Below are 16,920 nucleotides of genomic sequence, written 5' to 3' on the forward strand. Positions count from 1 at the left end.
ACATAATGAAGAAGTCAGATTCTTGCACGGTGAATGTGACAGCAACATATGCAGGTGATACAAGGGTATGGTAATGGTGTTTCCAGTACCACAGGCAGCATATTCATTTGTGTTTTACTTAAAAGATGACCAATTTTGGGTCAAGTTCTGCACAAAACACAGTATAGTCTTCTCTTGATATACAAGATAGTTGTTTCTTGAAAGAGTCAACTTGCATCAAAACTGTGCAACAACAATTTTGTATTCGTATACACAATAGAGTTACATTCAAGGCCAAGGTAATAGGTTTTTCACATTTAGAAAGCTATTTGGAATGTAGGAGAGTTCTTAGTACACAGATTGTCCCCCACATAGCTGTCTGTCTAGTGTCCCCGGCCTCTGCCAACTAGTTACTAGTAGAATCTCCATACCATGGTGACAAGTAAAAGTGCTCCCCCCACATATTCAAAATGGCCCCTAGGGGCAGCATCATCCATATTAAAAACAACTGGCTTAGATTAATGGGACTGGACACTTTGTACTCCAAACAAAATGGAGGTTGGTTAGCAAGGAAAAGGGGGAATGGATATTGAATAGGGAATTAAGTGTCTACCAATAGTAGGAACTGGGTTTTCCTTATGTTTGTATCTTTTCCCAAATTCTTGCACAATTCCTTGCATATAGTGAGTTCTCAATAAGCTTTCTTGAATGACTGAATAAATAACTGGAATGTAAGCTATGGGAAATGGAAACCCAGTGTTATGTGAGCTTTGAATTTAATAAAGGCAAAAATCTTCCTTGAGATACTTAAAGGGCTAACTACTGTAAATCCAGGAATGTTGTCAGAAGTTGGGAAGTGAACTTTGGTGTGCCAGTGTCTGTGCTAGGATTTAGCACTTCTGGACTTTCTGTCTGTTACACATTCTAGACTGAAGACTGAGGGTTAAATTTATATCAGTGAGTCCTGTTCAGGAATGGAGGGTTTAGGGGAAATATTTAAGTTTTCATGTAAGTAGTATAGAAGAAAAAGTAACTGTCACAATAAAAGATCAATAAATCTCAGGCTTTAAATCTTAGTCCCTCTGTCTTTTAGCACATTCTCTTTCCACTGTGTTCTTTTCCACTTCTGTTTGTCTATTCGCTCTGGCATTTTTATCATAGCCTGAGACATTTTCGAATGATAATTTTTAGGAGAAATATTTAGAAACAGAATCAAAGGGCTTTGTTTTGTTTCCTCAAAATATAAACCTATTATTAGAATATAATTCACAGTATGAGAAATGTAGGTTTTGCTTGAGTTTGCTTCCAGATTTAAGTAGAAAAGAAAGAAAATGACATTATAAAGAATTTTATCTCTTTTTTTGTGAAAAAGATAATCTGTAGCTATGGATTGTGAAGACAATATATGAAAAGCAAATCTTTTTCAAACAGTGCTCCAAAGTTGCCTTTGAATATGTAACTTCTGAATTCAAAAGCATGATACAGCATGGGTTTTTAAAAAAATAGTTGTTTAACATTTTGAAGGGTATAACATTTGATAATTCCATACTTTGAATTCAAGTGAAGGAACAATAACTTCAACCTTTTGTTTATAAGAATAAGGAACACTAAAAAATGTTGTGTAGTTTAAGTTTAGACATTTCAAATAGTCCTATAATTGCTTGAGAGAGCAGTAGAGTTTTTTTTTCAATTAGTTTATTAGTATTTCAGGGATTTTAAATGGAAGAAAATCTTGAGTGTCTTTGTAAGTGAATTGCATCTTTTATAGGCACAGATGTCTTTCGCAGCATTATTTTCATCCCCATGGCTGCTTTACAATATGTGGCCTATGGAGAAAATGACAAGTAGGTAGATGATGAGTAGGGGAAAATGGTGGAAGGTACAGCAGCAATAGGAAGGAAGTATTCCCCAAGGTTTGCCTGAAAACATCTACTTTGTGAAGCTCCAACATTTATGGAGCAAAATGCGCTAGAGTGCTGCAACAGGAGACACAACTTACCACCCCTCATACGGATGGATGGGAGGGAGAAATGGAAGGGGAAAGGGAAGGAGGGAGAATTCCTGTGATCTTCACTACCCGCTGTCTCCTTAGCACAGAGAATTCATCCGTTGCCACATCAGCACAAGGACAACATATGAAGTTCCTCAAAATTTCCAAATAAGCCATTACTTATTACCTATGCGGTTATTCCCTAAAAGTTTCACACTGAAGTAAACAAGTGTTTTTGGTCATTTCATGCCAACAAACTGATGGCCCTTGATCATCATCCTTTGAACTGACTCCAGGTCTAGAATGAATTTTCCTATGTATGGTGACCCTAAGTCTGTGTCTTAGAAAATATATATATATATATATATTTTTTTTTTTTTCTGGACTCACTGCAAACTCTGCCTCCCTGGTTCACACCATTCTCCTGCCTCAGCCTTCCGAGTAGCTGGGACTACAGGCGCTCGCCACCATGCCCAGCTAATTTTTTGTATTTTTAGTAGAGACAGGGTTTCACCGTGTTAGCCAGGATGGTCTCGATATCCTGACTTTGTGATCCGCATGCCTTGGCCTCCCAAAGTGCTGGGATTACAGGCGTGAGCCACCATGCCTGGCTAGGAAAGAACTTTTTAAGGTTGCCCTTGAATACCTGTCTTGATTAAGTTTTATTCTGTCTATATATTTCATTATTTTAATTTTATAATACATTTCTATTTCTTGCTTAGAATTTATAAATTATACATCAGATTAATGATTTCTGTGTTTTAAAAATACCTATTATATCTTATGCTGGTTTTCTTAAGTGGAATGTGATATATTAATATCTTGTTCCATTTTTATTACTTCTCCAAATATAGACGATTAGTAATATTATTTTCTACTATTTATTAATGAAAAACTACCTTAGTTGGCCTAATGTAACTATCTAAAAACAATAATAATAAAATTCTGTAGTGCTGTTAGAGAGATATATGATTATGCATTCCAGCCAGGAATTACATCAGTAATTTTTAGATTATATTCCAGGGAAAACCAGGTTTTGAGTCAACTAACACCTATTTATTGTTCACTTATGTTGAAGGTTCTAGGTGATTTCTCATATAGCTCATTGTTTTGTGCCTTCAATCTTAGTAAATCTTCTAAAGTGCTACCGATATACTCAGGGAAAACTAACTTTGTTAAAAGAATATCTTTTAAATTAACCTACTTTTAAAAATAAGCATTGTTATGTTTGTGGAATTTGAAAATACAGTCTAGTTAAGGTATTTAGAATAACACTCAGTTTCTGTTTTAAAGTGATTATATCATTTTAGTATCAAAATTAATTTAATTGACCATATAAGGAGACATTAAGTATTATTATAAAAATGGCATGTTATGGCAAAGTGTGGTGGCTCACGCCTGTAATCCCAGCACTTTGGGAGGCTGAGGCGGGTGGATCACAAGGTCAGGAGATCGAGATCAGCCTGGCCAATATGGTGAAACCCTGTCTCTACTGAAAATACAAAAATTAGCTGAGCATGGTGGCAGGCACCTGTAATCTCAGCTTCTCGGAAGGCATAGGCAGGAGAATTGCTTGAAACCAGAAGGTGGAGATTGCAGTGAGCCGAGATTGTGCCACTGCACTCCAGCCTGAACAAGAGTAAAACTCCATCTCCAAAAAAAAAAAGGCATGTTATTTATTAATACGAGTGACATACATGCAAAAGGATGTCTGACTTAAGCAATGTTATTTTCTGGACATATTTTTTAACTAGACTGTGACCTAAGTTCTGGTGGTCCCTCTAGAAAGGGTACCATTCCCTCTTCTCTGCCTGCTGAGCCATTTCCTAAGACTGTCTTCAGATGTTATGTCTTCTCTAGAGCTTTTCAGCATTCCTTTTATTCTTTTTTTTTGTTCTCATGGTACTCTATGCATGAGAATGTTTGAGTATATATATATTATTACAGTTATTTGCCTCTTAGACTGCATTTGGGTATTCCTCATTGAGTTTCTATTTCATGTAAATGCATATGGTTTCCTATAAAAAACACAATTTATAATCCTCCAGGAAGTCTGTGTAAGTCAGTCAGTCAAATTACCTGGTTGATTATAGTTTCAGGTTTATCTGCTGCCTGGGAATCAAAACACAGGTCTTGATTAACTTTCTATAAAGCAAGGATATGGATTAGGGATCACTAAGCTCTCCTGTATCTCTACAGTGGTGTCATTATATGATTCTAATCCATCACTAGAAAGGTATTGTGAAATAGTTAATTAATGTTTGCAGAATGCTTAGAGAAATTTTAATGAGAAGTAGATATTTGTGGTTAGTGCTAATGAATAGATGTCTTATGAACCTTTTTTTTGCACCAACAACACATTGGAAAAATGTACTTTCAACAATAAATTGCAATCTGGTGAAATTTTTTTATTAACAAAATTTAGCTTTTAAAAACAAGTATCAGTATAGTGGCTTTAGAAACCAGGACCCTATGCATGTAAATAGTTGTAATAAAAAGGGAAGCAGCAGCAGTGTATAGTTTTCATAATTTTTCAAAATAGTTTAAATATGATAGCAACTTTTTACTCTTACAGCTTAGCTGTGAAGGAGGCAAGGCCAGTACTCTTATACTCTGGGAAGCTAAGACCTAGAGAGATTAAAGGCTCATTTATTTCTTAAATAAAAATGTATTGAGTGCCTATATTTGAGTATAACAATTGAAGGTGCAGTGGTGAATAATTTACCCTACTTGACTTTGATACTAAGGGAGACAGGTTTATAAACAAACATATTAGCTGATAGCATAGTTAATATGGTAGAAACACAGAAGATGGTGCAAATAACTCTGGGGTGTTGTTTAGTGAGCCTTTACAGAAAAGGTAGTTTTTAAAGCATTTTCATTAAAGAGTAAGTGGAGGCATTTGCCAGATGAAGGGGAGGAGGTGAGGAGAAGGGTCTTTCAATAAAAGAGAATGAACATATATAAAGACCCAGAGTTACGAAAGAGCCTGTGCGTTTGAAGAACAGCGTGAAGTTCAATGCAGCTAGAGCAATATTGTCCAATATAAATATGAACACAAATGTGCAATTTAAATTTTTCTAATAGCCATAGTACAAAGTAAAAAGAGACAGGTAAAATCAATAATAACACATTTTATTTAACCCAATTTATCTGAAATATTTATTTATTTTTCAACTTAAGTCATTAAAATCAAATCAGGTGAATATTTTACACTTACAAAACATTTCAATTTGTCTTCCTTCCTTCGTTTCTTTTCTTTTCTTTCTTTCTTTCTTTTTCTTTACTTTTTTTTTTTTTTTTTTAGGGACTGGATCTTGCTATATTGCCCAGGCTGGTCTTCCTGCCTCAGTCTCCCAAAGTGCTGGGATTACAGGCATGAGCCACTGCCCTCAGCCTAAGACATCTCAGTTTGGACTTAACACATTTCAAGGGCTCAATATATAGAAGCTTAGCAGTGCATGTATATGTATGTGTGTGTCGGAGAGAGAAAGAGAATGAGAATGAAAATCTGTGTGCTCTGGAGGGGGAGGAGGTTAGATAAGGTTGAAGTAGTTGTTGGAGTCATATTTTTAAAGGCTCTGCATGCTGGCTTATTTTACAATTTTTTGTTATAATTTAGTAGTTTATGATTATGCTTCTCATATTATCTGTGGTGAAAGAACAATTTTGAAAATTTTGAATTTGTTATAGACTAATGCTTTCGCAAAATAACTAAATTAGAAAGGTGAAAATAAAAAGACATACAAAGAGAAGCACCATTTTTTAATCATTAAAGTAGACAAGATGTTGTCTTAGTCTATTTTGTGCTGCTATAATGGAATACCATGGACTGGATAGTTTATAACTAACAGAAATTAATTGGTTTACAATTCTAGAGCCTAGAAAGTCCAAGATTGAGGGGCCACATCTGGTGAGGGCCTTTTAGCTGCATCAAAACTTTGCAAAAGGCATCACATAGTGGAAGGGCAAGAGAGGGAGAGAGAAAAAGCAAGAGGGGGTAAACTCACTCCCATGATAAATAACCCATTCCCTCAATAAAGGCATTTGTCCATTCACGAGGGCAAATCCATCATGATCTAAACATCTCTTAAAGGTCCTACCTTCCAAGACCATTACAAAGGCAATTAAATTTCAACATGAATTTGGAGGGACAAAAGTTAAACCCATAGTATTCCTCCCATCATGTTTTTCTTACATACAAAACACATTTATTTCATCCCAATAGCTCCAAAGTCTTAATTCCTTCCAGCACCAACTCAAAAGTCCAAAGTCTTGTCTAAATCAGATATGGGTGAGACATAACACAATTCATTCTGAGGCAAATTCCCCTCTAGCTGTGAGCCTGTGAAATTATACAAGTTATCTATTTCCACAATACAATGGTGGGACAGGTATAGGATAGACATTCCCATTCCAAAATGGATAAATAGGCAAGGAAGGGGTAACTGGTTCCAAGTAAGTCCAAAATCCAACAACAGTAAATCTTAATCCTCAGAAATAATTTTCTTTGACTCCATGCTGCCCTGCTTCCTGGACACACTGGGAAAGGGGTTGAGCCCCCAAGGACTTGGAGAGCCCTGCACCTATGGCTTTGCTGGAAGGTTGGAGTCTTATGCTTACAGCTCTCCCAGGCTGGCTTTGTGTGCTGGTATCTACAGTTCAGGAGTCTCAGGTGTGGTTCTGCCCCTGCAGCTTCACTAGACATTGCTTTAGTGGGGACTGTTTGTGGCAGCTCTGCTCCTGCAGCAGATTTCTACCTGGATCCCCAGGCTGTCTGATACATTCTTTAAAATCTAGGTGAAGGTAGCCATGCCTCCACAGCTTGTGAACTCTGTGTGCCTGCAGAATTGGCACCGTGTGGATACCACCAGGACTTACTGCTTGTGCACTCAGGAGCAGAGGCCTTAGCTGCACATGTGCCTGCTCAAGCTATGACTGGAGCAGCTTAAGGGCACTGCACCAGAATGTGGGGAACAGACATTTGGGGAGGTGAGGTGCAGGGCAGTGAATTCTGAGGTCCTCTGGGTGCCTCTTTGGAAACTTTGCCCTCAAGATTCTAGCTTGCCTCAGAGATCCCTGAAGTGCCTTTGGGGTCATTTTCTTATTGTCTTGATGAATAGCACCTGGCTCTTTACTATCCATACAAACCTTTCTAGCAAATGGTTGTGTGGCCACATCTTTTGTTTGCACTCCTAAGCACACATTTTTATTCTTTACATGGCCAGGCTGTGAATTTTCATAATTTTTATGTTCTATTTCCCCTTAAATTATAAATACTGTCTTTAAATTATTTCTTTCCTCTCACATTCTATTATATACATTTAAAAGAAGCCACACAGCTCCTTCAGTATTTTGCTTAGAAATTTCTTCCATCAGATATTCTAGTTTATCACTCTTAAATTCTGCCTTCTGTTAAAGCCCTCAGGCATAGACACACTTTAGCCAAGTTTTTTGCCACTTAATAACAAGGATAGCCTTTACTACAGTTTCCAATACGTTGTTCTTAATTTCCATCTGAGACCTCATCAGAATTGCCTGTACTGTCCATATTTCTGTCAGCATTCTGGTCATGAATCTCTAAGAAGAATCACTCAAGTAATCTCTAAGAAGTTCCAGACTTTCTCTCTTGCTCCTCTGCTCTTCTGAGCCCTTCCCAGAATTGCCCTTACTACTGCATTCATTGTAATCTAGGCTTTTCCTAGGCTGCTCTTCCAAATTCTTCCGGCCTCTCCCCGTTACCCAATGTCAAAGCTGCTTTCACATTTTTCGGGTATTTGTTATAACAACCCACCTCTCTGGTACCAATTTTTGTCTTAGTTGTGTGTGTGTGTGTGTGCTGCTTTAACAGAATACCACAGACGGAGTAATTTATAAAGAATGAAAATTTATTGGCTCGTGGTTCTGCAGGCTAAACAGTCCAAGATTGAGGGGCCACATCTGGTGAGGGTCTTCTTGCCACATCATAACATGGCAGAAGGCATCTCACAGAAGAAGGGCAAAGAGGGGATGAGAGAGATCAAAGGAGACACAAACCCCTTCCTGCAATAAACATTAGTTTATTCATAAAGGTGGAGCCCTCATGTCCTGAATACCTTTTGAAAGTCCAACCTTATAATACCGTCACAAGCGCAATTACATTTCAACATGAGTTTTGAAGGGGACAAACATTCAAACAATAGCAGACATACAGTTTATAAAAAAGTGTCTAAACCAGTGCTATCCAATAGAACTTTCTGTCATGATAGGAATGTTCTGTCTGTGCTGCTTAATATAATAGCCTCTAGCCACACGTATCTATTGAGTACTTGAAATGTGGCTAGTATGACTGAGAAAATAAATCTTTAGTTTAATTTAATTTTAGTTAATTTAAATCGAAGTGACCATATGAGACAATTGATTACTATATTGGACAGCATTGAATACATTTACTCATAATCTCTGTATTTACCTATTGTGCATTAGTGAAAAACAGTTTGTGGACTGGTATGGCCCACAAACCATGCTTTGAGTAGCACTGTTTAAAGCATGGACTCTAGAGCTAGAAAGCCTTTGTGTATCTTTGGCAAACTGCTTAATCTCTTGGTGCCTCAGTTTCCTCATTTGTAAAATAAAGGTAATAATAAACTACCTTACAGAGTTGTCATGAGGATTAAATGCATTAATGAATGTAGCATACTTAGTACAAGGTCTGACACACAGCATGCACTATATAAATGCTTCCTGTTATTGTTATTATTTTTATTATGTAGGTGGTGGATATCAAACAGTTAAGTGGTAACAAAGCCCAGTCTTTTTATTAATTCTCTGCTTTTTGCAGTAGCTTAGACTTTTTCCTTTTAAAAACATACCACAGTTTGTGGCATCTAGTGGCTTCCAATAAATACCTTTTGAACATAAGTATAAAGTACTTTTCAAGCACAGATGAAGAAGCAATTATTGTTCTGAAGGCGGGGGTGGGGTTGGTAAAATTATCAAAAACAGATGACAGCTGAGAAGGCCTCAATGGAGGAGTCTGACAGGCAAAGAGGAGAGAACACACCTGGTGGAGGGAGCAAGGACACCCATTTGGATTATACTCTATTTAGGAGACTATACAGCAGGTAACACTGACTTAGCCCTATCACTGCTACCACCACTTCTTTCTCTCCTTCCCAGCTCTTTTCTTGATTTATCCTTTCAGCATATTTTAAACAGGATTAATAGGTAACACGTGATTCTACAGTTTTAAGGGAGGTCAATCTTTGCCTCTTTACTTGTTCATTCCTCGGAGTAACAGTGCCTGAATTTGATGGTGGATGTTGGGCAGTGGTTGGGAAGGGAAGGGGAATGCTGCTTGAAAAGCAATCCCTGGGTTATGGGCAGATAGCTGTGAGATTCTTTTCCCCTAAAACATAATGTTTCTTATTTACGTAGATTATCTTAACAAGAAAACCAACTGGAAAAAAAATGAAATTCCTTATCTTCGCATTTTTTGGTGGTGTTCACCTTTTATCCCTGTGCTCTGGGAAAGCTATATACAAGAATGGCATCTCTAAGAGGACTTTTGAAGAAGTAAAAGAAGAAATAGCCAGCTATGGAGATGTTGCTAAAGCAATCATCAACCTAGCTGTTTATGGTAAAGCCCAGAACAGATCCTATGAGCGATTGGCACTTCTGGTTGATACTGTTGGACACAGACTGAGTGGCTCCAAAAACCTAGAAAAAGCCATCCAAATTATGTACCAAAACCTGCAGCAAGATGGGCTGGAGAATGTTCACCTGGAGCCAGTGAGAATCCCCCACTGGGAGAGGGGAGAAGAATCAGCTGTGATGCTGGAGCCAAGAATTCATAAGATAGCCATCCTGGGTCTTGGCAGCAGCATTGGGACTCCTCCAGAAGGTATTGTTTGTCTTTTCAGTTTGATTTGTATTTTATAAAACTAATGTCCCTTGGTGTAATTGAGTACAATATGCATGATTCATATTATAATTTGGATAATTTCCTATTCCATTGGCTTAATGAGTTCTCTACCCTTTTTCATCCTCCCATTTTTTACTTCTGTTTCTTTTGTGAAAGGGAACTGATCATGTTGGATCGCTTTTTAAATGCAGAATCTGTAGCTACTGGTCCATGATACTTACCAGCCCTATCACTTTGTAATTGCTATCTAGTTAAACATTAGCATCGTTCTATAGATAATTGAAATATACATAAACAGGATACAAAAACGATGACTTCTTCCAAGTGGCCTCAGTGTGAATAATTTTTTAGAATTAATGAAATAGAGAATAGAACTTTGCACTCTGAATTGATTTAATTATTTTTATAGAACTGAGGCTTCTCCTGCAAGGAATTATCCAAGGTTGAGTTCTACCTTTACTTATAAGCACCCTGGATCAGCTTTATCAGATAATATACAGTAAATGCCCAGATCAGGGATGTATAGCCAGTCATCAGGGAGCTATCAGCCTTGAATATATCCATGGGCTAATTTCTGGTGGCAGAAGAACGAGTTTCTATTCTTTTGACTTTTTTGAATGCCAAGAGAAAGGCCTAGTGAAGAAGTACATTGTCAGTTTAAAACATTATTTCTTGAGATATAATTCACATACTATGATGTTCACGCATTTAGAATGTACAAGCGATTTTTAATATATTCACAGAGTTGTGCAGCCACCACAATCTAATTATAGAACATGTTCATCACCACAAAAAGAAACTCTGTGACTGTTAGCTGTCATTCTCCAGTCTACTTATATCCCAGCCCTAGGAAACCACTAATCTGCTTTCTGTCTTTATGGATTTGCTTATTCTGGGCATTTTACATGAATGGAATAATAAATTATGTGATCTTTCATGAATGCTTTTTTTCATGTAGCATACTGTTTTCCAGGTTCATCTATGTTGTCACATGTTTCAGTATTTCATTCTTTTTATTGCTCAATAATATTCCATTTTATGGATGTACCACATTTTTATTTATCCATGCATCAGATGATGGACATTGAGATTGTTTTTACCTTTTAGATATTATGAATAGTGCTGCTATGAACATTCATGCACAAGTTTTTCATGTGAACATTTGTTTTCATTTCTCTTGGGCATATACCAAGAAGTAGAATTGCTGGGTCATATACCAGCTCTATGTTTAACTTTATGAGGTATTGCCAAAGTGTTTTCTGAAGTGGCTGCACAGTTTTATGTACCCACTGACAATGTATTATAATTTTTCCATATGCTTGCCAACACTTGTTATTATCTGTCTTCTTGGTTATAACTATTCTAGTGGGTGTGGAGTGGTATCTCATTGTGGTTTTGATTTTCATTTCCCTAATGACAAGTGATGTTGAGCATCCTTCCATGTTCTCACTCACCATTTGTTTATCTTCTTTGGAGAAATGTGTATCCAAATTCATTGCCCGGTTTTTAATTGGACTATGAGATTTTTATTATAGAGTTTTAAAAGCTTTTTTAATGTATCGTATATACAAGTCCCTTTTCATATATTTGATTTACTAATGTTCTCTCCCATTCTGAGGACTGTCTTTTCTTTTTTTGATGGCAATATTTGCTACAGAAATATTTAATTTTTGATTAATCCAACTAATTTATTTTATTTCTTTTGTTGCCTGTGCTTTTGGTGTCATATCAAACCATTTCCTACACCATGGTCACAAACATTTACTACTACTACTGTAATGTATCTAGGTATGTATATCTTTACTCTCATCTCATATTTTCTTCTAAGAATTTTATGGCTGCGATTCTTACATTTATATCTGTGAATTAATTGTGTTAATTTTTGTATATGGTATAAGATAAGGCTTCAGCTTTCTTCTTTTGAATGTGGTCATTCAGTTGTCTCAGCTTCATTTGTTGAAAAGACTATTCCTTCTCCTTTAATTTGGTGCATTACATTAATTGATTTTCAGATGTTAAACAAACCTTGCATTACTAGGATAAACCCCACTTGATTACAATACATAATCTTTTTTATATGGTGCTGAATTCAGTTTGGTGGTATTTTGCTTAATATTTTGCATTTACATCCATAGGGATATTGGCTTGTAGTTTCATTTTCTTATAATGTCTTTTTTTTTTTTTTTTGTATCAGAGTAAGACTGGCCTCATGAAATCAGTGGCAAAGTGTCACCTTACCTTCCATTCTTTGGAAGAGATTACAACTGACTGCTATTAATTTTTTAAATTTCTGGTAGAATTCACCAGTGAATCAATCTCATTCACGCTTTTCTTTGTGGGACGATTTTTAATTATTAATTCAGTTTCTTTACTTGTCTAATCAGATTTTCAGTTTCTTCTTGAGTCAGTTTTAGTAGTTTGTGTCTTTTGAGAAATGTATCTGTTTTATCTAAGTCATGTAATTTGTTGGTATACAGTTATTTATAGTATCTTATTATAATTTTTTTATGTTTGTAAGGATAGGGGTCTAAATCACTGCTGTCACTTGCTTTTGGGCAGAACAACTGTTTAGATTTTTCTAGCAACAAATTCTCTGAGCCTTTATTCATCTTCATCTCTTTGCTTAACCTTCAGTTTTGAAAGATAGTTTTACTAGACATGAGATTCTTAGTTGACGGGTTTGTTTTTCTTTTCTTTTTTTCTTTTCTTTCTTTTTTTTTTTCATTTTCAGCACTTTGAATACATTATCCATCCCATTGCCTTCTGGACTCCATTGTTTCTTTTTCTTTCTTCCTTTTTTTTTTTTTTGAGATGGAGTTTCACTCTTGTTGCCTCGGCTGGAGTGCAATGGCACAATCTCAGCTCACTGCAACCTCCATTTCCCCAGTTCAAGTGATTCTCCTGCCTCAGCCTCCCAAGTAGCTGGGATTACAGGTGCACACCACCATGCCCAGCTAATTTTTTGTATTTTTAGTAGAGATGCAGTTTCACCATTTTGGACAGGCTTGTCTCAAACTCCTGGATTCAGGTGATCCACCTGCCTAGGCTTCCCAAAGTGATGGGATTACAGGCTTGAGCCACCATGCCCGGCCTGGACTCCATTGTTTTGATGAGATGTCAGCTGTTACAGTTTTGGAGGTTTCCTTGTATGTGCTGAGTCATGTCTTCTTTATTGCTTTCAAGGTTTTCTTTTTCTTTTGATTTTTATTATTTTGACTCTAATGTATCTAGGTATGTATATCTTTATTCTCATCTTACTTGGAGGTTGTTGATTTTCTTGCGTGTGTAGATTGAAGTTTTTCATCAAATTTGAGAAGTTTTCAGCTATCATTTTCACAAATTCTTTTTCTTCCTTTTTTTCTTTTTCCTCTCCTTCTGGTACTTCCATTTACAGTTTGTTGGTGATTTAATGATGTCCCATGTTTCTCTTATGCTCTGCTCATTTTTCTTTGTTCTTTATTTTCTTTGTTCTTCAGATTGTATGACCTCTATCAATCTGTCATCAAGCTTACTGATTCTTTCTTCCATTAGCTTAAAGCTACTATTGAGCCTCTATACTGAATTTGTCTTTTTAGTTACTATACATTTAAACTCCAGAACTTCTCTTTGGTCTTTTTAAAAAATAATTTCTGTGTCTTTATTGATATTTTTTATTTGATGAGATGTTGTCATCATATCTGCCTTTAGTTCTTTAAGTATGGTTTCTTTTAATTCCTTGAATATTTCAATAATAGCTGCTTTGAAGTGTTTGCTATATCCTACATCTGGGCCCCCTAAAAGACAGTTTCTACTGCCTACTTCTTTTTTTTCATGTGTATGGGTTGTACTTTATTGTATCTTTTTATGCCATAGTTTTAAAAACAGAAAACCTGAATATTTAAAATAATAATTTAAAATAATATTTTATGGCAACTCTGGATACTGACTTGTCTTCCTCCCTTTCCCCCATCCATTTACTTGGTCATTCATTTGTTTAATCGCTTGACTGTACTAACTCTGTGACATCTATTTCTCCTACACTGTTCAGCTTCTGATGTTCTGTTTAGATTGTTTTTCTGTTTTATTTTTTGTTTTTCTTTTGGCTGGGTTCCCTATGAGTCACCCGTAGGTCTGCATAAGCCACTTATTGGTCAAAGGTTATGCTTAGGTTCCTTTAGACAGTTATATTTTTACTCTTTGCCATTTGATGTTTTTATGACTTGGAGTCTGTTATTACAACTTAAGAAGTTTGTTTTTTCCCCCAACTTTGGCCAAGGCCAAATGCCTTGGAAGTTCCTTTTCTAATCGCTTCTGAGAGGGTGCGGCCTTGGGCATGCACACAGCCTTCCAGATTACCAGAATGCAAATAATTTTATTTTTAAGTGTGGCTTAATAGTATTTTCTCCAGGGTCAGAATAGCTTATTTTTTAGCCAGTGTTTGCTCAGAGGTTGTCCTTAAACACCTTGAGTGAGTGAGATTTCTGCCCTTTGTTGACGGATCTGTGTGCAGCTTGGGAAATGTTTTCAAGTCTGACCCATGTGTTGTTTTGATTGTTCCTGAGTAGGTATGACCTAGGACATGTGTGTAGCTTTTCAACCCCCAGGGTTTACTGGGATCCCAGGAAGGCCCTTCTTTGTTGTTTCTTTCCTTGGTTCTTTCTGTTAAAGCTATGGTTGTTCTGCCATTTTGCTTGTTGCTAGCAGTATCGTGAAGCTACCAGCACCCCCTTAATTGTTCTTCACCAAGCTCTCCATTATTTTCAGCAACACCCTTAGGTAGGGAATTCTCCATTCTCTGCACTAAATGAAGTCACTAACATCAATAAGAACTATGGAGCTCTTCATCCTTATGGCTTCTCTCTTCCCCCAGGAGAACATTCGTGCTACTGCAAGGGAGCTAGATGCAGTGATAGTGGCACCTCCCAGTGTCACCCAGAATGATATCCCTAGTGGATGATAAGAAGGGAGGAGGTAGTTCTCAGCCTTGTTGGCTTGCAGCTTCCAGTGTGGGACCACCTCCTATGAGTGAGCTGAGAAAGGGGTGATCAGAGTCTTAGTATTCTTGATGGCTACTTAGGGTAGAGTTTCTACCCTATGAGTAGGACTTGGGTAGAGGAATGGCACCTCAGTTCTCTTGGCATTGCTTGACTAGAACAGAGGTTCTACCACAAGGTAATGGGGTTGAGGAATGAGAAACACTGGTAGCCTGTCCTTCCAAAGGTGAAACTATAGCCCTAAACTGAGAATTGGGTGGAGAGAAAGCTCTTACGTTCTTGTCTGCACTTGGTCAGAATACGATACCTGTAGTAGAGTTTCTGTAACATGGGGCTGGGGGTGGGAGAGGAAAGCAGATCATGACCCAGATGCCACAGACTCTTACTGTTCTCATCAAGACTTGGTAAATTTTCTTGGATGAATGTTGTCCTTTGCTGTATGCCCTTAGGGGAGTTTTGAGAGACATTAAATTATTTTTTAAATAATTTTTCCCACTAAATATTTTGTGGGGTGAAGATCTGCTGAGTTACTCATGCTGCCATGCTGGAAGAATCACTGGGATAGCCAGTTTTGATCTCTCTAAGGCTGCATGAATAGGTGGTAGAATTCTCCAAGGTATTAGGGAGCTCCTTAGCTTGGGTTCTATAGTGTTAGTCAGTTTTCTTCAGTTGCCTTCTGTTAAATGCTAATCTATGTTAGACACCAACTTAAATCCTCCTTTTTAAGCTCTCTCAATTGTCCAGTTATCTGAAAAGGATTAGCACTTTTTTTCCCAGATGAGAGAACCAGACTCCAAGAGGTTATGTAATTTACCAAGGGTTGCACAACTGGTAAGAGGCCTTGTTTGGGCATGAACAACTGTCAAACTCCAGAGTTTGTGCTTTTAGTCATTAGACTATATTGCCTCACATACAAATATTTTAATGTTGTTTCATTTATAAGATTACTATTTTTAGCCATCTAGCTGAAGCAGATCTGTTTCAAAAGCCGTTGATACCTGTACTGTGACAGCAGAATATATTGGTTTTTGTGTGTTTTTTTAAAGAAAGTTTTCTTATTCCCATTTCTTTCTCATTGTCATTTCTCATCCTACAACTGGGCCTCCTCTTTCCTGGCTACCTGCCTGGTATTGAAAACTAAGCCAAGTTACTGATTGCTCCTGAGACCTTCAAAACCCAGAGGATGTGAATTTTACTCACCGGAATCTATTCTGGTTTTCCAAGACTCACTTTCACCCCACTCCTCGTTCCATGGGGCTCAAAGAAGATAAACAGTTGTCTGGCAACTGGACTATTTTAAGCTCTGAAGAGACTGAAGAGTTAGGCTGGACCAGGTGTGGAAAATTCCCACAGGAGACAGTGTAAAGTTGGCGTAACAGGATCTCTAACCCAGGCAGAGTGGTGCAGATCTTATCTTCTAGCCTCTCTCTCAGGAAACCTGTCTTCTCACTTTGGCTTACCACTAACTAGTTGTGTGACCTTGGTTGCCATTTAATCATCATGGCCTTGATTTCGTGACCTGTGAAATGAGAGATGGTTAGAATGTTGAATCTGTAAGGTCTCCTCTAGATTGGAAAGGGTAATTTTTATGAGACTCCATAAGGGATCACTGAAGCTAGAATTCACAGGAGCTGGATTCTGCCAACTATATGTGATGGAGTAGATTCTTTGTTTAACCAGATTTTTAAACTTTTTAATTCTAGACTTGAATATTACAGTATGTATGTTAGTTTGTGCACTCTTCTCAACTTCAGTATTACAGTAGGTATGTTAGTTTATTCACATGGCAGGATTGAGAGCTCTGCAAGTTATCTGTGGAGAGTTTGAAGAAGACAGATATACAAGCAGGCCAAGTCCGAACAGATGAAGGACAAACTTACAAGACAGGAGAAAGCACAATCTCCAATCAGTCCTGAGATAACATAGCATACATCAGATTTGAATGGACCAAGTAAAAGAGTGAGAATCAACAGTCACATCTGGGACAGGCTGACATATGTTCAAGAAGAGGAACTTGGGCAGACTATGTGGTTCTTTCCCAGCAGACATAACTCTGGGTCTTCATGGTTTATGGT

At 37.3% G+C, this 16,920-nt stretch overlaps 1 protein-coding gene across 5 annotated transcripts in view; it reads left to right on the forward strand.

Moving 5' to 3' along the window:
• The window catches only part of CPQ (carboxypeptidase Q), a 495,923-nt gene that overhangs the window by 130,077 nt on the left and 348,926 nt on the right, over nt 1–16,920 (forward strand). For all 5 annotated transcript variants that reach the window (XM_055348055.2, XM_063709392.1, XM_063709393.1 and 2 more), the window contains one exon: nt 9,386–9,851. In XM_055348055.2, coding sequence (XP_055204030.2) covers nt 9,386–9,851 — 466 coding nt within the window. The remainder of the gene's footprint in view (nt 1–9,385; nt 9,852–16,920) is intronic.

The sequence above is a fragment of the Gorilla gorilla genome, chromosome 7 (genome assembly GCF_029281585.2).
Source record: "Gorilla gorilla gorilla isolate KB3781 chromosome 7, NHGRI_mGorGor1-v2.1_pri, whole genome shotgun sequence".
NCBI lineage: Eukaryota > Metazoa > Chordata > Mammalia > Primates > Hominidae > Gorilla > Gorilla gorilla.